Consider the following 24,775-nt stretch of genomic DNA (forward strand, 5'->3'; position numbering starts at 1 on the left):
CTCATTCTTTTACATGTAGCTGTCCAGTTTTCCCAGCACCACTTATTGAAGAGACTATCTTTTCTCCATTGTATATCCTTGCCTCCTTTGTCATAGATCAGGTGACTATAAGTGTGTGGGTTTATCTCTGGGCTTTCTATCCTGTTCCATTGATCTATATTTCTGTTTTTGTGCCAGTACCATCCTGTCTTGATACCTGTAGCTTTGTAGTATAATCTGAAGTGAGGGAGCCTCCAGATCCATTTTCCTTTCTCAAGATTGCTTTGGCTATTCGGGATCTTTTGTGTTTCCATACAAATTGTAAAAATTTTAGTTGTAATTCTGTGAAGAACGCCATTGGTAATTTGATAAGGATTGCATTGAATCTGTAGAATGCCTTGGGTAGTATAGTCATTTTCACAATATTGATTCTTCCAATCCAAGAACATGGTATATTTCTCCATCTGTTTGTGTCATCTTTGAGTTCTTTCATCGGTGTTTTATGGTTTTCTGAGTACAAGTCTTTAGCCTCCTTAGGTAGGTTTATTCCTAGGTATTTTATTTTTGTGTGTGTGTTGGCAAATGGGATTTTTCCTTAATTTCTCTTTCTGATCTTTTGTTGTTAGTGTATAGGAATGCAACTTTTTCAAATACATTGATTAGGTCTATTAGCTTCTTGGTGGCATTTTTAAAGATTTTCTGTGTATAATATCATGTCATCTGCAAACAGTGACAGATTTACTTTTTCTTTTCCAATTTGTATGCTTTTTGTTCCTTTTTCTTCTCTGATTGTCATGGTTAGGACTTCCAATACTTTGTTGAATAGTAGTAGTGAGAGTGGACATCCTTGTCTTGTTCCTGATCTTAAAGGAAATGCTTTCAGTTTTTCACCATTGAGAATAATATTGAGAATAATGTTTGCTGTGTGTCTGTCATATATGACCTTTATTATATTGAGGTAGATTCCCTCTATGCCCACTTTCTGGAGAGTTTTTATCATAACTAGGTGTTAAATTTTGTCAAAACTTTTTCTGCATCTATTGAGATGATCATATGATTTTTATTCTTTAATTTGTTAATATTGGTGTATCACATTGATTGATTTGTGTATATTGAAGAATCCTTGCATTCCTGGGATAAATCCCATGATACATAATCCTTTTAATGTGCTGTTGGATTCTGTTTGCTAGTATTTTGTTGAGAATTTTTGCATTTATGTTCATCAGTTATATTGGTCTATAGTTTTCTCTTTTTTGTGATATCTTTGTCTGGTTTTGGTACCAGGGTGATGGTGGCCTCATAGAATGAGGTTGGGAGTGTTCCCTCCTCTGAAATTTTTTGGAACAGTTTGAGGAGGATAGGTGTTAGCTCTTCTCTAAATGCTTGATAGAATTCACCTGTGAAGCCATCTGGTCTTGTACTTTTGTTTATTGGAAAATTTTAAATTGCAGTTTCAATTTCATTACTTGTGATTGTTCTGTTTATATTTTCTAATTCTTCCTGGTTCAGTCTTGGAAAGTTGTACCTTTCCAAGAATTTGTCCATTTCTTCCAGGTTGTCCATTTTATTGGCATATAGTTGCTTCTAGTAGTCTCTTATGATTCTTTGTATTTTTGCAGTGTCAGTTGTAATTTCTCCTTTTCTCCTTTTTCATTTATAATTTTATTGATTTCAGTCCTCTCCCTTTTTTTCTTGATGATTCTGGCTAAAGGTTTATAAATTTTGTTTATCTTTTCAAAGAACCAAGTTTTAGTTTTATTGATCTTTGCTTTTGTTGTCTTCATTTCTATGTCAGTTATTTCTGCTCTGATCTTTATGATTTCTTTCCTAATACTAACTTTGGGGTTTTTTGTTATTGTTGTTTTTCTTCTTTCTCTAGTTCCCTTAGGTGTAAGGTTAGATTGTTTATTTGAGATTTTTCTTATTCTTGATGTGAGATTGAATTGCTATAAACTTCCCTCTTAGTACTGTTTTTGCTGCATCCTGTAGGTTTAGGGTTATTGTGTTTTCATTGTCATTTGTTTCTAGGTTTTAAAAAATTTCTTCTTTGATTTCTTCTTGGTTATTTAGCAGTGCACTGTTTAGCCTCCATGGGTTTGTGCTTTTTACAGTTTTTTTTTTCCTATAATTGATTTCTAATCTCATAGCATTGTAGTCAGAAATGATGCTTGATATGATTTCAGTTTTCTTAAACTTTCCAAGGCTTGATTTGTGACCCAAGATGTGATCTATCCTGGAGAATGTTCCATGTGCACTTGAGAAGAAAATGTTTTCTGCCATTTTCTGGTGGAATGTCTTATAAATATCAGTTAAGTGTGTTTGGTCTGTTTTGTCATTTAAAGCTTGTGTTTCCTTATTTATCTTCTGTCGGGATGGTCTGTCCATTGGTGTAAGTGGAGTGTTAAAGTCCCCCACTATTATTGTGTTACTGTCAATTTCCCCTTTTATGACTTTTAGCGTTTGCCTTATATATTGAGGTGCTCCTATGTTGGGTACATAAATATTTACAATTGTTTTGTCTTCCTCTTGGATTGATCCCTTGACCATTATGTAATGTTTTCCCTAGTCTCTTGTAATTGTCTTTATTTTAAAGTCAATTTTGCCTGATATGAGAATTGCAGCTCCAGCTTTCTTTTGATTTCCATTTGCATGGAATATCTTTTTCCATTCCCTCACCTTCAGCCTGCATGTGTCCCTAGGTCTGAAGTGGGTCTTTTGTGGGCAGCATACATACAGGTCTTGTTTTTATATGCATTCAGCCAGTCTATGTGTTTTGGTTGGAGCATTTAATACATTTACATGCAAGGCAATTATCAATATGTATGTTCCTATTACCATTTTCTTAATTGTTTTGGGTTTGTTTCTGTGGGTCTTCTTCTTCTCTTGTATTTCCCACCGAGAAAAGTTCCTTTAGCATTTGTTGTAAAGCTGGTTTGGTGGTGTTGAATTCTCTTAGCTTTTGCTTGTCTGTGAAGCTTTTGATTTCTCCTTTGAATCTTAATGAGATCCTGCTGGGTAGAGTAATCTTTGTTGTAGATTTCCCCTTTAAATATATCCTGCCACTGCCTTCTGGCCTGCAGAGTTTCTGCTGAAAAATCATCTGAAAACCTTATGGGAATTCCTTTGTATATTATTTGTTGCTTTTCCCTTGCTGCTTTTAATATTTTTTCTTTGAATTTAATTTTTGTTAGTTTGAGTAATATGTGTCCTGGTGTGTTTCTACTAAGGTTTATCCTGTATGGGACTCTCTGCACTTCCTGGACTTGGGTGGCTGTTTCCTTTACCATGTTAGGGAAGTTTCCGACTATAATCTCTTCAAATATTTCCTCAGACACTTTCTCTTTCTCTTATTCTTCTGACACCCCTATAATTCGAATGTTGGTGCATTTAATGCAGTCCCAGAAGCCACTGAGACTGTCCTCAATTATTTTCATTCTTTTTTCTTTATTCTGCTCCACGGAAGTTATTTCCACTATTTTATCTTCCAGGTCACTTATCCATCCTTCTGCCTCAGTTATTCTGCTATTGATTCCTTCTAGAATATTTTTAATTTCAGTTATTGTGTTGTTCATCACTGTTTGCTTGTTCTTAAATTCTTGTAGGTCCTTGTTAAAAAATTCTCTTATTTTGTCCATTCTGTTTCTGAGATTTTGTATCATCCTTACTATCATTACTCTGAAATCTTTTTCAGGTAGGTTGCCTATTTCCTCTTCATTTATTTGGTCTTGTAGGTTTTTACCTTGTTCCTTCATCTGTAATATATATTTTTGCTATCTCATTTTTTTTTTTGATGGGTGGAGCTGTGTTCCTGTCTTGCTGGTTGTTTGGCCTGAGTCTTCCAGCATTGGAGTTTGCAGGCAGTTGGGTAGAGCTGGGTCTTGTTGCTGAGATGAGGACCTCTGGGAGACCTCACTCTGATTAATATTCCCTGGGGTCTGAGGTTCTCTGTTAGTCCAGCGGTTTGGACTCAGAGCTCCCACCACAGGAGCCCGGGCCCAACCCCTGGCCTGGGAACCAAGATCATGCAAGTCAGACGACACAGCCAAAGAAAAAAAGGAATAGAACCATAACAAAGAATAAAAGTAAAATAAAATTAGAAAAATAAAAAATATATTATAAAAAATAAACATATAAATGAAACAACAACAAGGGAAAAGAGAACCACAATAGCAAACAACAACAACAACAACAAAAAGGCCGTAAAAGGCCGTGGCTGTGGGAAGTGGAGTTTAGGCGGGGGCAGGGCCTAGGCAGGGCGGGGCTTTGTTGGGGTGGGGGCTAAGTGGAGCGGGGCTTTGGTGTGGCGGGGCTTAAGCAAGGGGCAGGGCTTAGGCGGGGTGGCAGGGCTTAGGTGGGGGGCAGACCTAGGCTCAGGATCCAAGCAGCCAGAATAGGCCCTGATGGTGTGGAGGGCAGGGCTTAAGCTCAGCACCACACAGCTGGAGGGGGACTTCGTGTGTGGAGGTTTATTCCAGGACCCGAGTGGGCAGAGGAAATGCTGGTCATGTTCCCTTCTTATCCTCTGATCCCCTGAACATCTCTCCATGTCCACCTGATCCCCTCATAGTGTGTGGGCCCCTCCCCTCCCCCAGCTGCCCCTCAGATATGTTGGTCCCCTCCCGCCTCTACTTCTCCTCCCCTCTCTCTCCACTCCACATCTTACCCACTCACTGGGGGGTTCCCCTGTCCCCTTAGGTGTCTGAGGTCCTGCACCAGCACCTTGTAGGTGCCCTAGTTGTCAGGAGATACAAACTTCGCATCCTCCTACTCTGCCATCTTCTCTTTTTTGTCTCCTAGAATTCTTTTCTATGAGAAAGGAATAATTCTAGTGCATTTTGTTTTCCTCATGCTTCTTGGATTCTCACCAGCAGGTTTTTACAGTCCGTTGCTTGCCTCTCAGATTAGAAGAATGCTGGCATATTTTAACAGTTTCCTAGGATTCAAACAGCCTTTAATTAACAGCCAATTGATGCTTTGGAATGTTACCAAAGTATGAGAGACAAAACAGGGAGATGGGCTCCTTTCAGCTTCTGAATTCAGTGCAATCCTAGAACAGGGGGCAGAGGTGGGAGTCCCTTGCAAACAGCCTTTGCCCACTGATATGCAAAGGAGCTGTCTGTATTGCCATAATATTCCATTGCCTGCTTATTGGTGACCTCCTAAATTCCACCTACTTATGACTGGGAAGGAAGGGGGCAGCTAGTCTTGAATGTTTAAAGCCACAGGGGTGCTAAATAGCTCAGGGATCACATGATATGTAGCTGGATTTGCTGGTTTTAACCCTCCAGTTGCCAGGGAAGTAAGGTACAGCTGCCTGCATTTGCGTTGTTTCTTTTCTATGCCAGGTTCATGTCATCTTGCTGCCAGAGTTTTGGATGCGGTGGAAAAGAGCAGTTCTGTAAAAGAATCCCTCAGACTGCATGCATATTTTGAGCAGGAGTTAGTTTTCAAAGAGGGATGAGGGAGCATTGGAGGGGTTTTCCCTTTGAATCAAGGGTTGTTGCTTATAGATTTGTAGCTGACTCAATCCTGGGTTGTAGGCAGGAAAATAAGGATGGATTGGAGAGTATGAAATGTTTGAAATGTTAACAATTCCTTACGTAACCAGATAGTTATAATCCAAGAGGGAAAAAAGAGCAGCTCAACTGGTTTTCTCTGCTTAATGGCACATCTGCTCGTTGGCCGGTTCCCAGTTGAGGTCAATACACTCCATGTCTTGTTTTTTCCAGTGACCCATAAAGCTGGCCTTTTGGTCTCACAAGAGACCTTGGTGTTTCTCTGTTGTATGTTTAATATGCACCATGTCCCTGATCGCTCCCTTTGTTCTCCTCTGTGCAGGTGGTACATGCCAGAGCCCTGCTCTCCCAGCCCTGGTCCGTCCACCAGCCCCTCCTTTGCAACCATCGCTGGATATTAAACCATTTCTTCCCTTTCCTCTTGACACTGCGGCCGCAGTCAACCTCTTCCCCAATTTTAATGCGGTAAGTCCCACATCATCTGCATATGCCAGGGTGGTAGGTACTGGAAAAACTTAAGGGCCAGGAGTGAGCTGCTCACTACCTCTCATTTATTCTATACTTTGTTCCATAGCTTACCTGAAAGCACGACAAGGTTAGTTGTCTGCCTGGTTGTGTAAGGTCCCCAGAGCCAGGCTCCTTCAAAGGGAAAATGAAAAGAGATGTAATCTGATTAGGTTGATCATGAATTCATGTCTCCCTTTTAGTGTCTTTTTGGACAACACTAACCATTTTATTAGTTCCTTTTCCATGTCAAGTTCAATTTAATTGAAATTTAATGAATGTGTCGGAGAGCATTCAAATTCAGGTAGATGTCTAAAAACTTAAACATGTGTTTCTTCTCTCTGGGCCTTCTACTTTAATTTTCAAAACTGTTATTTCTTTTCTGATTTAATAAAGAGGACCCTTATAATCACACTAGAGATACATTCCATGTATACAGCACATTTTCTCTCTTAACTTAAAACAATGTAGGGTTCTGGTACCAAGAATTTTCTTTTTTTTTTTCTTCCTGCTCAGGCACAGTTTCTCAACTTAAGTCTTTCTTAAATGACCTTGTTCTGGGGGCTTTGTCAGCAGCTTTCTCAACAAAAGTTCAATACTTAACTTACCCCTGTTTTCACTCCTAAGCATGTCTTTATAAGTGGACAGATTCCTCATATTTATCATCATCTTTTTTTGTACAAGCAGTGAGAATATTCCTAGGATGGAAATAGATATAAGGGTTGAAAAGGTTAGAAGCCAGTAAGTGACATTTTTTTCTAATATCATCTGATTCAGCTTTCAGCAGTTGTTATAATGCAGGTCTGAGTTTATTAATGACAGGACATGTCAACACAACCAAGGTGAAGGGGATTAGGACTCCAGGTCTCTGAATGCCCAGTGAGCTAAATAAAACAGATTTCTTACTGCAACATCTTACCCCCATGATGGATTAAAAAAAAATTCTGCCCACAATTAGATCATTCTCCTTCAGGAGACAGAAGTGGGTCTTATTTATTTTAATCATGCTTTGTCATGGGGACTTTGGACCTGCCAAGGAGATGGTATGGTTACATGCTAGCCTTTACCAAAGGACAAGGGAAAATCACAGTGATTTCTTTGATTTTGGGAGCATGAAGGATTTTCTGTAGGAATATTATTTTGAAATTGATGGAACCTAAATAGATCAGCATAAAGATCATATTTCCAAAGTAGAGGTTTCTAATTCTAGGTATTTCAATAAGAGTAGAGAAAAAAAATGCTCAGAATCAAATTTCCTGATTCTTGAATGACCACAGTAAAGTCCCTGAGTTTCCTCTCTCTGAGCTCTTTGTCTGCTCCACTGTTATGTGGCTTCTTGGCACTATTTTGCTTCCTGCCACCCGGAGATGATCCATCAGGGTGCTTTACCTGGCCTCTGAGACTACTTGGCCTCCTGTCCCTCACGTCTCATATCAGCTTTAGAGAAGCTGAGGTACAATTCCTGGAAGGTTGTAAAAGGCTGGGTTTTAAACTTTTGATTTGCCTTTTGGGAAACATTAAAAGCAAAATGATTAATTTGATTGACAATGAGTATTATTTGTCATAAAACAAAGATGAGTGATATATTGAGCCATAGGACACTGAGCAAATGTCTTAATCCTCTTTGGTACTGTTTCCTCAAGTTTAAAATAAAGGGAGTGGACCTGATAATCTCTTCCTTTGGGGTTATCCTATTCAAAGTAGTTGAGCTCTTGTGGGCAAAAAGAGCATTGCATTGTGGTCAAGTTGGACTCTGAGCTAGAATGACTGGGTTCAAGTCAGAGCTGCTACTCACCATCATCATGACCTTGGGTGAGTCACGTAATCCTATGTATCTCAAAATCTTTGTAAAATGGGACTAATAACCTACTTTGTAGGCTTGTGGTCATGATTATGTGGGTTAAATCATTTAGAACAGGGCTCAGCATTAACAATCATTGTTTTAATGACAGGTATTATATTCATAAATAGCCTGTAAATCCTTATTTTGAATTTGGAAGTTCATTGACTAACTGATTGCCAAAGGTTTACTTGATTCTTTTTCTTCTGTGATAATTTGGACTTGTTATTTGTTCCATTTAAACCAAGAGACCCTCTGTTGCTCCACCTGTTGGTTATTTCCTTCTAGTGCTGGTCAAGCTGAAACCAGTCATGGATTAAGCCATTCTTTGTTTCCAACTGAGTGGAATGGTTGCAAAGCCCCAAATCTGGTAGTTTTGGACTGAGAATTAGAATACAGAGCATCTCTTTAAGTAACAGCCTGAGTTCTTGATTTTGTAGCAGGTGTGATTCTCAATCTACAAATTCAGGGTGTATTAAATATAACATTTTATTGCTGTAAGTTGATTTTATTTCTGGCTCAAAAGCCCATTCCATTAGTCTGTAGGGAAGTGAAATTTAATTGTTTCAGGATGTGCTAAGGCTCTAGAATCTAACAGATTATTCACCCAGCTTTTGGTGGGAGACTTCCTCTGTTCATCAAGTTATGTGTCCACATAGGCAATCATGATATGATGAGCCCCTAGTGAGCATGGCCTTTTAGGCCCAAACTCTTGAATTTGAACACACAAACTAGTGAGGCTTTAGTGATGCCTCCTGCCTAGATGTGCCACACTGCTATTACCTCTTTCCGACCCCACAATTTTTTTTTCATCTGACCTTTTGAAAGAAAGTCCATGGTGATCAGAAACTGTTTTCCTGTTATATTTCTTCTCTGAGGATATGAGTATAGAATGGTCTATTTGGGATAAAGTGTGGCAGAATGGTAAAGGAAAGAAATTTCAGTATATACATGTAACAAAATACATACGTGAATATCTGAGATTATTGTCCTTAAATAAGAGTATAAACCATTGTGTTCAGATGTGAATCAGGAAGAATCATGAAACATCTGTTAAAAACGCACACACACACAGTTATGAGAGAAAGAAAAACAGATGTAGGATATGACCTGGGCTATGGATATATAAAAGCACATTCATTAGGATCACTTAATATACTTAAAGCCAACTTTTAAGGAATAGCAACAGAAGCCATTCCCTTGACCTAGGGATGTTGTATCTCTGGTTGTTCCAGTAGATTTCAGACAAGAGAAATTTTCCTTTAATTCCTCATATATCCCTACTCTATCCTTCAATCTCTTCACTGATGTTTCAGTGCTTAGGACTATTCTTATCTCAATGATCCCATTCTGCGTGTACATTTCTTGAAAGGAACCAATCCTGGAAATAGGAAAATGGAATTTAGTAATGAAATATTTCTTTTCTAAGTAGTATGAGCTTGGTCATACTGCTAGTTATCAAGCATCTTCTATGTGTTGGAATAGTGATAACAAAATTTATGTTTTGACCTCTGCCATGAAATAATTTAGTTTATAAAGGAGAAACTGACAAATAAATGAATATTTATAAATATGGGTGCTTTTATAGAGAATGATGTCTAGGATAGAATGGCTGCTCAAGGACAGGAGTGAAAGGCGTCCTTATGTTTGTCTTAGTGAGGGATTGATGAGAAAAATAGAAACTATTCTAGGCATGCTTACAGGAAGGGGATTAATAGAAGGATTTAGATGCTTAAAAAAACATTTGGAGGTGTTGGGTAAACAAAGGTCAGGGAAGGCTGTTGCTGGCTCTTGGTTTTTCTACTTGTTTTCATGGAGTCGGGAAGTTGCAGAAATACAGGATGCCCAGTAATCCCAGTTACTTTCATCCAAATCCCATGATTTTGGATTTTTTTTTAAAAGATAACAATATATTATAATCCATTGAATAAAATATGAATCCATGTTTCCACACAAATATAATTAAACAGAGAGAAGGTAAAGCTTTTACTTCCAGTAGAATGCCTGTGAATAAATGTAGGAGGAAAAATGAAAATAAAAAATTGGCATTTGGCAAACATTATAGTTATTCAGCCAAGGGACATATAGGGAAAATGATATTTAAAAAGTCTCCAGATATTTCCACACAAATACTTACTAATTACAAAGAAAAAAAGGAACTTTACAGTGGAGAAACCTAGCAGGCACCATCTTACTCAAATGATCAGGGTTATCATCTGTAATTCAGCAAATAAAGATCATGTGCCACCCAGTAGGACACGATAAGACAACTTCACTAGTGTGATATCTGAAAGATGTGTATCTCGAGTATTTAGTGGGCTCTTACGCTGGAAATTGCTGGCTGAGATCTGTGGGAACGTACACCTCAGGCTTCCTGTCCTTAGGATGTAAGGGGGAGCACACAAGAGTGGAAGCAGTGCTGAGTTGCCAACAGAAGACTTGATATGATGGCAGAATGGAAAGGACTATTTAGAATGAGAAAAGCTAAAAGTTTCTGCAATCTTGGGCAAGAAGCTAAGTCCATTGGAGCCCCAGTGTCCTGTTCTGTAAAAGGATAGTGGCTAACTATCTCTTAGGTTTGTTATCAAAGAGGTAGCTGAGTTTTAAAATGCTGGAAATGGAAGAAGAGAATGGGCTTGGGTAAGATCTTGGGATAATGTTTAGATTGGAGCTAACCTGTAAAAAATGGCTATACTCCCTGACAATTTTCTCCAAAGGTCTCTGAACTGCCTTTTTGTTTTTCATGTCTCTAACATATTTTCTTCATATTCTGCTCAGTAGTCATGAAAATAATGAACATTGAGAATGTCATTGAAAAGTACAAGTTTTGGAGGATATGTTGATGGGAGCTGACAGTGAACCTGACTTCGTGCTCCCCTCCCATGACTATATTTCTTGTTGGCATAAAGATTAAATGAGTAAGCTCAACCTAGTGCACCTGCACGAGCCAGATACTCAGCAAATATTGAATCTTGTCTCTTCCAGAAGATTCACAAGGAAGTGTAAGGAGGCCATTCAGAGTGCAAAGAGGCAGAAAGGTGTGCAAATATAGGAGATGACTATTTTGCTTTTCAGTTTGCCCTGGCTAATATTCTTTAACAGTAAAAAAAAAAAAAAGTAAATTAGCCTAGAAATTTTGACTCTGTGCTGTTCCTCTGTGTAATATGACTTCATTGCCAGAGAGAGAGCAAATGGGGAGGAAGAAAGGGGAAAAAGAAAGAGGCTGAGAGAGAGATCAAATCCTAGCATCTGACTCCAGTTCTTATTTTTCAAAAACACTGACCCTACAAGCAACCAGCCGTATAAACTTGAATGTGGCATTAGATTGGGTTCAGAAGTTTTATCAGTTGGTGGGGGGGTCAGGAAAGTGAACTTGATGCGTCCTATAGGAGTGCTTCTCATAATTAGGATGCATGTGAAGAATCAAGGGAATCGTGTTAAAATGCAAATTCTGATTTAGTAGTTCCGTGATAGGGCCTGAGATTTTTAACATATGTGGGTAGAGGGAGGGAAAGCCAGGAGAATGACTACATACACTGGACACTTCTTGAACACTTCTGCAGAGTATCTCTTCATTCACTCAACAAATATTTATTGAGGGGCTACTATGTGCTGGGCTCTTAGGTTTCAATGGCAAAACTAAGAGGCCAAGTGTCTGCCACTGTGGAACTTGCTTTTTGGTGTATGTGTGGTGGGGCGTTGGGGACATTTGAAGTTATTGGTAGCTGCAGCTCTACCCCAAGCATGATTCTTCTACAGTGTGCTTTAGCTCCCAGAAATACAAGGAGCCTTCCTTATGGGGTGACATTGTTCAGGACTTTGGTCATAGGTGCCACTTATTGAATGCTTAGTATGGACCATGTACCTGAAATCATCAATTTCATCCCAAATGGTTAAAAGCAAAATTTTGCTGTGAAATTTGTAAGCTTTTATGTGTGTCACAATCTCCAAATTTTTGGTGAGAAAAATACAGGAATGAGTTTTTCATTCGTTTATTCGTTCAATGCTTTCTTCATTTTACAGACTTTTGAGACCACTGGAAAAATTCTATAGATTGAAAACTGTGCCTCCTAAAAATAGCTCCATCAAAAGTATCTGTTGTAAGGAGAGTACTAATAAGTATAACAGAGAGGATGAGGAGGAGAAGAGGTAATTCATCTCTTAATCACTGATCCACTCTCTGGGCATTTGTTAGGCACCAGCTATCTGTCTGACACTCTAGTAGACCTGGAAATACAAGAACAAGGTTGAAAAGAAGAAGAAGAAAGAGGAGCAGGGAAGGAGGAAGAGGAAGAACAGGAGTGGGAGGAATCGTTTTTGTAACTATGGCATCAACCCAGTGGATTAATCACTCTTTAAAATACTCTTCTATCAGCAGGTGGTAAACAGCTAGATATAAAAACACTACATTAGGGTTTCCCTGGTGGCACAGTGGTTGAGACTCCGCCTGCTGATGCAGGGGACGCGGGTTCATGCCCCAGTCCGGGAAGATCCCTCATGTCACAGAGTGGCTGGGCCCGTGAGCCGTGGCCACTGAGCCTGTGTGTCCGGAGCCTGTGCTCTGCAATGGGAGAGGCCACAGCAGTGAGAGGCCCGCATACCACAAAAACAAAACAAAAAAAGAAAAAAACACTACTTTAGACAACAAGGTCTATGCAAGCATTAGACAATAAGGTCTATGCAAGCATGCGGTGAAATAGTTAAAACTTTCTATAAAGAACTCAGTAATTAAATCCTTAAATAAAGTCCTTTGTAAATAAGTGCTACCTGAGGCCAAAGGAAGGAGTGGTGACTTGGAGATGACCAAGGAAAGCTATATGGTAAAAGTTAAGGTTTAATTTGGGATCTGTAATCGGTTCCATATTTATCTCTTTCATTAAGTTATAGAGCCTGGGATATCACAAAGACTCAATACACATGTCTTTTTTTTTTTTTAATTGAAATGTAGTTGGTTTACAATGTTGTGTTATTTTCTGTTGTACAGCAAAATGATCCATATATATATATATATATATATATATATATATTCTTTATCATATTCATTTCCATTATGGCTTATTACAGGATATTGAATATAGTTCCCTGTGCTATACAGTAGGATCTTGTTGTTTATCTATTTTATATATAGTAGTGTGTATCTGCTAATCCTAAACTCCTAATTTATCTCTCCTCTACCCCCTTTCCCCCTTGGTAACCATAAGTTTGTTTTCTATGTCTGTCAACACACATTTCTTGAATGAATGAGTGGAGGGTAGATGGATGCATGATAGAAAGATAGAAAGACAGATGATAGACAGATGATAGATAGGAAAAATGCATGACAGATAACTAATAGAGGAGAAATAGTCATTACAGTTATATCATATGAAACATAATTGGAGGAAATTTCTCAATGAAAATTTTAAAAATCTAAGTACTCACCGCTTCATACATTAGATTATTTCTATTTAACCAAAGTTATTAATTTATGCAATTATTAGGAAATATAAGGAAACATAGAATCAAGCCATCCCCTTAATATTCATTTATAATTTTATGTTGGCTCATATATTTATTTACTCCCATTATATAAAAGGACAGTGATGTAAAAATCCCAGTGATTGCCTATAGAATGTATTCTAAAATCAGTCCTTTGTATTTTTCATTAACTATTTCATGTGAGTCCAGAACGGCTGTCACCATAAAAACATTGGTGAGGCACTTTAGGACTCTAAAAGGACAAATTTAAGCATGCTTAACATACAGAGAGTATTCTACAGGTTAAACATGGATTTATAATATTAGAGGTGAATGACAAAAATACAGACCTCAAAAGACAAAATTTCAAATTCAACTTTTTGTTATCTTTGGATATATAGTCTTTAGGATCTTTATTTCCTCCATCTTTATAATGGAAAGACTACCATATTTACTGGCACACTTTGCCTCCTGTTTTTTAAAAAAATATTCTTGACTTTTGCTCGCCCTTGTGGCTCTGTACTTTGTTACCTGCTTCAGCTATGGGGATGCCTCCTCTCCCTCAGCCAGGATTAGAGTTAACAGAAACAGTGTTAATTACATCTCCATTTGGTTCAGAGAGATGTCAATTAAATTAGTTTACACAGAGAAGTTGAGGAAGATGGCGGAAAAGACACGGAGATCACCTTCCTCCCGACAAATACATCAGAAATACATCTACACATGGAACTACTCCTATAGAACACCCACTGAACGCTGGCAGAAGACCTCAGACCTCGCAAAAGGCAAGAAAATCCCCCATGTACCTGGGTAGGGCAAAAGAAAAAAGAATAAACAGAGACAAAAGGATAGGGACGGGGCCTGCACCAGTGGGAGGGAGCCGAGAAGGAGGAATGCTTTCCACACACTAGGAAGCCCCTTCACAGGTGGAGACTGTGGGTGGCGGATGGGGAAAGCTTCGGAGCCACGAAGGAGAGCGCAGCTACAGGGGTGCAGAGGACAAAGCGGAGATATTACCGCACAGAGGATCGGTGCCAACCAGCACTCACCAGCCTGAGAGGCTTGTCCGTCGGGGCAGGCGGGGCTGGGAGCTGAGGAGCACAGGGAGAGGACTGGGGTTGGAGGCGTGAACACAGCCTGAAGGGCGTGAACACAGCCTGAAGGGGTTAGTGCACCACAGCTGGCCGGGAGGGAGTCCGGGAAAAAGTCTAGACCTGCCGAAGAGTCAAGAGACTTTTTCTTCCCTCTTTGTTTCCTGGTGCCAGAGGAGAGGGGATTAAGAGCACCACTTAAAGGAGCTCCAGAGACGGGCGCAAGTGGTGGCTAACAGCGCGGGCCCCAGGGACGGGCATGAGACACTAAGGTTGCTGCTGCCGCCACCAAGAAACCTGTGTCTGAGCACAGGTCACTGTCCACACCTCTCCTCCCGGGAGCCTGTGCCGCCCGCCACTGCCAGGGTCCCGGGATCCAGGGACAACTCCCCCGGGAGAGCACACGGCGCGCCTTAGGCTGGTGCAACGTCATGCCAGCCTCTGCCGCCGCAGGCTCGCCTCACATCCGTACCCCTCCCTCCCCCCGGCCTGAGTGAGCAGAGCCCCTGAATCAGTGGCTCCTTTCACCCTGTCCTCTCTAAGAGAAGAAAAGGTGCCCTCAGGTGACCTACACGCAGAGGCGGGGTCAAATCCAAAGCTAAACCCCGGGAACTCTGCAAACAAAGAGAAAGGTAAATCTCTCCCAGCAGCCTCAGGAGCAGCAGATTCAATCTCCACAATCAACTTGATGTATCTTGCATCTGTGGAATACCTGAATAGACAGCAAATCATCCCAAATTGAGGAGGTGGACTTTCAGAGCAATATATATTATTTTTTCCCCTTTTCCTCTTTTTGTGAGTGGGTATATGTATGCTTCTGTGTGAGATTTTCTCTGTAAAGCTTTGCTTTCACCATATGTCCTAGGGTTCTGTCCGTCTGTTTCTTGTTTTTGTTTTTTTTTTACTTAAAAAATCTTTTTTTCTTAATAATTATTTTTTATTTTAATAACTATATTTTATTTTATCTCACTTTATTTTATTTTATTTTATCCTCTTTCTTTCTTTCTTGCTACTTGTTCTCCCTTTTATTCTAAGCCTTGTGGATGAAAGGCTCTTGGTGCTCCATCCAGGAGTCAGTGCTGTGCCTCTGAGGTGGGAGAGCCAACTTCAGGACACTGGTCCACAAGAGACCTCCCAACTCCACGTAATATCAAATGGTGAAAATCTCCAAGAGATCTCCCTCTCAACACCAACACCCAGCTACACTCAATGACAAGCAAGCTACACTTCTAGACACCCTATGCCAAACAACTAGCAAGACAGGAACACAACCCCACCGATTAGCAGAGAGGATGCATAAAATCATAATAAGTCCACAGACACCCCAAAACACACCACCAGACGTGCACCTGCCCACCAGAGAGACAAGATCCAGCCTCATCCACCAGAACACAGGCACTAGTCCCCTTCACCAGGAAGCCTACACAACTCACTGAACCAACTTTAGCCACTGGGGACAGACACCAAAAACAACTGGAACTACGAACCCGCAGCCTGTGAAAAGGAGACCCCAAACACAGTAAGATAAGCAAAATGAGAAGACAGAAAAACACACAGAAGATGAAGGAGCAAGGTAAAAACCCACCAGACCTAACAAATGAAGAGGAAATAAGCAGTCTACCTGAAAAAGAATTCAGAATAATGATAGTAAAGATGATCCAAAATCTTGGAAATAGAATAGAGAAAATGCAAGAAACATTTAACAAGGACCTAGAAGAACTAAAGAGGAAACAAGCAACGATGAACAACAAAATAAATGAAATTAAAAATACTCTAGGAGGGATCAATAGCAGAATAACTGAGGCAGAAGAACGGATAAGTGACCTGGAAGATAAAATAGTGGAAATAACTACTGTAGAGCAGAATAAAGAAAAAAGAATGAAAAGAACTGAGGACAGTCTCAGAGACTTCTGGGACAACATTAAATACACCAACATTTGACTTATAGGGTTCCCAGAAGAAGAAGAGAAAAAGAAAGGGACTGACAAATATTTGAAGAGATTATATTTGAAAACTTTCCTAACATGGGAAAAGAAATAGTTAATCAAGTCCAGGAAGCACAGAGAATCCCATAGACGATAAATCCAAGGAGAAACACGCCAATACACATATTAATCAAACTGTCAAAAATTAAATACAAAGAAAACATATTAAAAGCAGCAACGGAAAAACAACAAATAACACACAAGGGAATCCCCATAAGGTTAACAGCTGATCTTTTAGCAGAAACTCTGCAAGCCAAAAGGGAGTGGCAGGAAATATTTAAAGTGATGAAGGGGAAAAACCCACAACCAAGATTACCCAGCAAGGATCTCATTCAGATTTGATGGAGAAATTAAAACCTTTACCAACAAGCAGAAGCTGAGAGAGTTCATCACCACGAAACCAACTTTACAACAAATGCTAAAAGAACTTCTCTAGGCAAGAAACACAAGAGAAGGAAAAGATCTACAATAACAAACCCTCAACAATTAAGAAAATGGGAAGGGGAACTTACATATCGATAATTACCTTAAATGTAAATGGAATAAAAGCTCCCACCAAAAGACACAGATTGGCTGAATGGATACAAAAAGAAGACCCATATACATGCTGTCTACAAGAGACCCACTTCAGACCTAGGGACACATACAGACTGAAAGTGAAGGAATGGAAAAAGTTATTCCTTGCAAATGGAAATCAAAAGAAAGCTGGAGTGGCAATTCTCATATCAGAAAAAATAGACATTAAAATAAAGGCTATTACAAGAGACAAAGAAGGACATTACATAATGATCAAGGGATTGATCCAAAGAGAAGATATAACAATTGTAAATATTTATGCACCCAACGTATGAGCACCTCAATATATAAGGCAAATCCTAACAGCTGTAAAAGGGAAAGTCAGCAGTAACACAATCAGAATAGGGGACTTTAATACCACACTTTCACCAATGGACAGATCATCCAAAATGAAAATAAATAAGGAAACAAAAGCTTTAAATCATACATTATACAAGATGGACTTAATTGATATTTAAAGGACATTCCATCCAAAAACAATAGAATACACATTTTTCTCAACTGCTCATGGAACATTTTCCAGGATAGATCATATCTTGGGTCACAAATCAAGCCCTGGTAAATTTAAGAAAATTGATATCATATCAAATATCTTTTCCAACCACAACACTATGAGACTAGATATCAATTACAGGAAAAGATCTGTAAAAAATACAAACATATGGAGGCTAAACAATACACTACTTAATAATGAAGTGATCACTGAAGAAATCAAAGAGCAAATAAAAAAATTCCTAGAAACAAATGACAATGGAGACACGATAACCCAAAACCTATGGGATGCAGAACAGCGGTTCTAAGAGGGAAGTTTATAACAATATAATCCTACCTTAAGAAACAGGAAACATTCAAATAAACAACATAAACTTGCACCTAAAGCAATTAGAGAAAGAACAAAAAAGCCCCAAAGTTAGCAGAAGGAAAGAAATCCTAAAGATCACATCAGAAATAAATGAAAAAGAAAAGAAGGAAATGATAGTAATGATCAATAAAACTAAAAGTGGTTCTCTGAACAAACAAACAAAATTGATAAACCATTAGCCAGACTCATCAAGAAAAAAAGGGAGAAGACTCAAATCAATAGAATTAGAAATGAAAAAGGAGAAGTAAAAACTGACACTGCAGAAATACAAAAGATCATGAGAGACTACTACAAGCAACTCTACGTCAATAAAATGGACAACCTGGAAGAAATGGACAAATTCTTAGAAATGTAAAACCTGCCAAGACTGAATCAGGAAGAAATAGAAAATACGAACAGACCAATCACAAGCACTGAAATTGAAACTGTGATAAAAAATCTTCCAACAAACAAAAGCCCAGGACCAGATGGCTTCACAGGCGAATTCTATCAAACATTTAGAAAAGAGCTAACACCTATCCTTCTCAAACTCTTCCAAAATATAGCAGAGGAAGGAACACTCCCAAATTCATTCTACGTGACCACCATCACCTTGATACCAAAACCAGGCAAGGATGTCACAAAGAAAGAAAACTACAGGCCAATATCACTGATGAACATAGATGCAAAAATCCTCAACAAAATACTAGCAAACAGAATCCAACAGCACATTAAAAGGGTCATACACCATGATCAAGTGGGGTTTATTCCAGGTATGCAAGGATTCTTCAATATATGCAAATCAATCAACGTGATATACCATATTAACAAATTGATGGACAAAAAACATATGATCATCTCAATAGATGCAGAGAAATCTTTCAGCAAAATTCCACACCCATTTATAATAAAAACCCTGCAGAAAATAGGCATACAGGGAACTTTCCTCAACATATTAAAGGCCGTATATGACAAACCCACAACCAACATCATCCTCAAGGTGAAAAACTGAAACCGTTTCCACTAAGATCAGGAACAAGGCAAGGTTGCCCACTCTCACCACACTTATTCAGCATTGTTTTGGAAATTTTAGCCACAGCAATCAGAGAAGAAAAAGAAATAGAAGGAATCCAAAACAGAAAAGAAGAAGTAAAACTGTCATTGTTTGCAGATGACATGATACTATACATAGAGAATCCTAAAGATGCTACCAGAAAACTATTAGAGCTAATCAATGAATTTGGTAAAGTAGCAGTATACAAAATTAATACACAGAAATCTCTGGCATTCCTATACACTAATGATGAAAAATCTGAAAGTGAAATCAGGAAAACACTCCCATTTACCATTGCAACAAAAAGAATAAAATATCTAGGAATAAACCTACCTAAGGAGACAAAAAGACCTGTATGAAGAAAAGTATAAGACACTGATGAAAGAATTAAAGATGATATGAATAGATGGAGAGATATACCATGTTCTTGGATTGGAAGAATCAACATTGTGAAAATGACTCTACTACCAAAGCAATCTACAGATTCAATGCAATCCCTCTCAAACTACCACTGGCATTTTTCACAGAACTAGAACAAAAAATTCACAATTAGTATGGAAACACAAAAGACCCTGAATAGCCAAAGCAATCTTGAGAACGAAAAATGGAGCTGCAGGAATCAGGCTCCCTGATTCAGACTATACTACAAAGCTACAATAATCAAGACAGTATGGTACTGCCAAAAAAAGAGATCTATAGATCAATGGAATAGGATAGGAAGCCCAGAGATAAACCCATGCACATATTGTCACATTAACTTTGATAAAGGAGGCAAGAATATATAGTGGAGAAAGACAGCCTCTTTAATAAGTTGTGCTGGGAAAACTGGACAGGTACATGTAAAAGTATGAGATTAGAACACTCCCTAACACCATACACAAAAATAAACTCAAAATGGATTAAAGACCTAAATGTAAGGCCAGACACTATCAAACTCTTAGAGGAAAACATAGGCAGAACGCTCTATGACATAAATCACATCAAGATCCTTTTGGACCCACCTCCTAGAGAAATGGAAATAAAAACAAAAATAAACAAATGGGACCTAATGAAAGTTCAAAGCTTTTGTACAACAAAGGAAACCATAAACAAGACCAAAAGACAGCCCTCAGAATGGGAGAAAATATTTGCAAATTAAGCAACTGACAAAGGATTATTCTCCAAAATTTACAAGCAACGCATGTAGCTCAATGAGAAAAAAAAAAAAAAACAAACAACCCAATCCAAAAATGTGCAGAAGACCTAAATAGACATTTCTCCAAAGAAGATATACAGATTGCCCACAAACACATGAAAGAATGCTCAACATCATTAATCATTAGAGAAATGCAAATCTAAACTACAATGAGGTATCATCTCACACCAGGCAGAATGGCCATCATCAAAAAATCTAGAAACAATAAATGCTGGAGAGGGTGTGGAGTAAAGGGAACAGTCTTGCACTGTTGGTGGGAATGTAAATTGATACAGCCACTCTGGAGAACAGTATGGAGGTTCCTTAAAAAACTACAAATGGAACTACCATACAACCCAGCAATCCCACTACTGGGCATGTACCCTTAGAAAACCATAATTCAAAAAGAGTCATGTACCAAAATATTCATTGCAGCTATATTTACAATAGCCAAGACATGGAAGCAACCTAAGTGTCCATCAACAGATGAATGGATAAAGAAGTTGTGGTATATATATATATATATATATATATATATATATATATATATAATGGAATATTACTCAGCCATAAAAAAACGAAATTGAGTTATTTGTAGTTAGGTGGATGGACCTAGAGTCTGTCATACAGAGTGAAGTAAGTCAGAACGAGAAAGGCAAATACCATATGCTAGCACATATATATGGAATCTAAGTGAAAAAAAAAAGTCATGAAGTACCTAAGGGTAAGACGGGAATAAAGACACAGACCTACTAGAGCATGGATTTGAGGATATGGGGAGGGGGAAGGGTAAGCTGTGACAAAGTGAGAGAGTGGCATGGACATATATACACTACCAAATGTAAAATAGATAGCTAGTGGGATGTAGCCGCATAGTGCATGGAGATCAGTTAGGTGGTTTGTGACCACCTAGAGGGGTTGCATAGGGAGGGTGGGAGTGAGGGAGATGGAAGAGGGAAGAGATATGGGAACATATGTATATGTATAACTGATTCACTTTGTTATAAAGCAGAAACTAACACACCATTTTAAAGCAATTATACTCCAATAAAGATGTTAAAAAAAAAAGTAATCACTTTTAAAGCAATTTACAGTCAAGCACTGTTCCTAGAGTTCCTTGGGTATTAAATAATCTAATCATCACAACCCTAAGGGGGGCTTCCCTGCTGTCACAGTGGTTAAGAATCCGCCTGCCAGTGCAGGGGACACGGGTTCGAGCCCTAGTCCGGGAAGGACCCACATGCCATGGAGCTACTAAGTCCATGCACCACGACTACTGAGCCTAAGCTCTAGAACCCACGTGTCACTACTACTGAAGCCTGTGCACCTAGAGCCTATGCTCTGCAATAAGAGAAGCCACTGCACCGCAACGAAGAGTAGCCCCCCACTCGACGCAACTGGAAAAAGCCCGCGAGCAGCAACAAAGACCCAACGCAGCCAAAAATAAATAAATAAATAAATTTATAAAACAAAAATCCCTACGAGGAAAGAACGATCACTAACTCCATGTTATTTACAGATGAGGGAAACAGAGGCAGAGTAGTAGAATAAATACAGCAGCACAGCCAAGGTCACACCACTAAGTAGCAGAGCCACACTGTGGACTCAGAAAGCTGGCTGACATTACTGTTCACAGAGGTGGTAGTCTTCCCATTCACCAAGGTCACTGAAATAAAATGAACACTGATAAACTCTCTTAGGAGTTTTAGGAACTAAGACACTTCGGTCCTTGAAGTGGGGACACTGCTTGCAGTTGGCAGAATTCTAACAGAGCCCCTAAGACTCCTACTTACTGAAGTACACAAACCTTCCACTTATCCAATCAAACTCTAAATCTAGGTGCTGTAGTGAGGGATTTTGTAGATGGAATTAAGGTTCAAAATCAGTTGATTTTTTAAGATAGAGAGATTATTCTAGGTTGATGTGGCCTACACAGGCACCTCATGAAAAAGGACCTGAACTCTTCCTGAATTGAAGTACAAAAGGGACAAGAGGGAGACTCTCCATTGCTGCCTCTGAAGAAGTCAAATGCTGCGGCAAGGAAGGCAAGCGAGAGGCCTCTAGGCGCTGAGACTGTCCCCCGACTGATAGCCAGCAAGGAAATGGGGACCACTGTACTGCAACTGCAGAATCTGAATTATGCCAACAAGCCAAAGAAGCTTGGAGGCATTCTTTCCCAGAGCCTCTGGATGCTAACACAGCCAGACTGACATCTTGATTTCAGCTCTGTGACCCACACAAACTATGGTGAACATCCAACGTTTGGGGCTCAATGTCTTACACTTAAATTTCATGTGCTTTAACACTCTCAGGAGGGAACCCCCATGTTCCCGTGTGTATCTGAGCAGGAAACCCAGTCACGCTGTGCGTGGACTTCTGACCTACAGAACTGTGAACTAGTCAAATAGGTACTGTTTTCAGTCAGTAAGAGTGTAGTAAAAGAATTAATATTCTACTCAACCTCCAGGCTCGTGAACAAAATAAATGATTGTCATTTAAAAAAAAAAAAAAAAAAAAAAGGGCTTCCCTGGTGGCGCAGTGATTGAGAGTCCACCTGCCAATGCAGGGGACACGGGTTCGTGCCCTGGTCCGGGAAGGTCCCACATGCCGCAGAGCGGCTGGGCCCGTGAGCCATGGCTGCTGAGCCTGCGCATCCGGAGCCTGTGCTCTGCAACGGGAGAGGCCACAACAGTGAGAGGCCCGCGTACCCTAAAAAAAAAAAAAAAAAAAAATTCAGTTTACACATCAGTAACTTCCTACGAAGTCTTTACAACTGCTGCTGTCACTAAAATAGGTAGGGAGCCAAGGTAAAATTATGGGTAGAAAAATAAACCTGTCTTTCTTAGCCACAACTGTTAGAAGGTGTGGAAATTTTGCAGGTGAAAAATACCATAGTAAATATGGTATTGATTGCTAAGTTCCTTGCCCTTTGAAGACAAATGTAGCAGATTTCTAGCCAGTTCTGTGCTTTAAGTGCACCATATTTGTACAACAAAAGCATCTTAAGAAACATATGGTTATTAAATCTTTCAATATATGTCTTCATGCTGAAACAGGTATGTAAGCATGTTTGCTGAGCCCTAAACCTTCCTGTGAACCAAAAATTGTAAAAGTCAAGCCTACTTATAAGGACCCTCAAACACAAAATGAATTAAATACAGGATATCTAGGCTTGAAAATAAAAGGCTAAACAATTGCACACCACACAGATATTTTTCTGTTTTAATGCTTGTGTACCATTTGACCGGGTAACATATTTTTCTATCATTCAAAATGTGACCAAGTAACATATGTTCCTTTATTTCTGTGATGAGAACAAAAAAGTTTCCCTTATTGCTCCTCCCTTGCCACTCAGTTCTCTTTTCAGTGACAATCCGTGTGGTCATTGGCTTTTGTATCTATCCTGCCAGTGATATTTTGAGGTATGAGCGTGTTCCTCTCACTAAAGATTGAGGCATAATACACATTATGTATTTATTTTCCTTTTTCAGTCCGTCTGTCATAATAAGCTGAAGCTTAGCTTTTGCAAGGATATATACTGGACCTGTTTGCTTTCTTACTAACTGTGATCCTGGGGAACTAAGGGAACCTGAATAAGGGACTATCTAAGCTCCTAGCTTATTGTGGAATCCAGCAGCTCTTCGGGAAATTCCCTGCTCCACACTTACAGACATTTTAAAAATGAAAGAAACATTTTAGAATTAATTTGTGTCTGCTGCAAATCACTTATTTTACAGATAAGCCTAGAATGATGAAGAGATTTCCAGTGTCATGGCTCATAAGTGGTAGAACTAAGAGAAAACTGAGACCCCTGACTTTTGTTTCTCATGAGGATGCTAAACACTGAATCATAGCATTAAGAATTGAATTGTGTACCCCCAAATTTCCTAACCCACGGTGCTTTGGAAGTGTGACCTTATTTGGAAATATGGTCGTTGAAGATGTAATTCATTAAGATGAGGTCATTAGAGTGACCCTAATCCATTATGACTAGTATCCTTATAGAAAGGGGAAATCTGGACACAGAGTCAGTCATAGAGAGAAGATGATAGAAGAGACATGGGGAGAACACCTTCTACAAGCCAAGAAGAGAGGCCTAGAACAGATTCTGCCTTCACAGCCCTCAGAAGGAAGGACCCAACCCTGCTGACACTTTGATTTTGGACTTCTAGCCTCCCGAACTGTGAGAAAATACATTTTTGTTGTGGAAGACACTCAGTATGTGATACTTTGTTAGGGCCACTCAAGCAAGAAAGGATTCTTAGAGCCATCTGGCCTACGTACCTACACTTGCACTCTACAATGTTTCTGACAACTTGTAATCCAGCTTTTTACTTAACTATCTCCCGTGATGGCAAATAAGTCTACCCCTGGGGTAGGGGGTCTCTTCACTGTAGGTCACCTACACTGTAAAGAAGTTCTCTATTGGAGCCACTGCCAGCTCCATATAACTACTTTAAACTGAGGAAGAAGATAGAACACAGTATGTTGCTTTTTTGTAAAAAAAAATTTATTGTTCACAGACTAAGTGACAAGGGCTATTAAGGAAGACAATTTTACACCCACCTTTTAAAAAATACAATTTCATGAGAGCCTTACATATTATAAGTGTTATCTGGATGATATAGGTAAGGAAACCCAAAGGTGTGAAGTAAAATAACTTGCCCCAAATTACACAATTAGTGAATCACTGAGTCATGGCTAGATTTAGATGCAGTGATCCAAGCCCAGTGCAACTTCATCTATGACAAGGCTCTC

General features: G+C 39.2%; 1 protein-coding gene across 2 annotated transcripts in view; it reads left to right on the forward strand.

Annotated features, from left to right (window-relative positions):
- ZNF385D (zinc finger protein 385D) overlaps nt 1-24,775 on the forward strand; it is a gene marked incomplete at both ends in the record, with an annotated part of 955,511 nt that overhangs the window by 706,553 nt on the left and 224,183 nt on the right. For both annotated transcript variants that reach the window (XM_082624858.1, XM_082624859.1), the window contains one exon: nt 5,818-5,960. In XM_082624858.1, coding sequence (XP_082480984.1) covers nt 5,818-5,960 — 143 coding nt within the window. The remainder of the gene's footprint in view (nt 1-5,817; nt 5,961-24,775) is intronic.

Source organism: Mesoplodon mirus, assembly GCF_964341445.2.
Source record: "Mesoplodon mirus genome assembly, chromosome: 6".
In the NCBI taxonomy this organism is placed as follows: Eukaryota; Metazoa; Chordata; class Mammalia; order Artiodactyla; family Ziphiidae; genus Mesoplodon; species Mesoplodon mirus.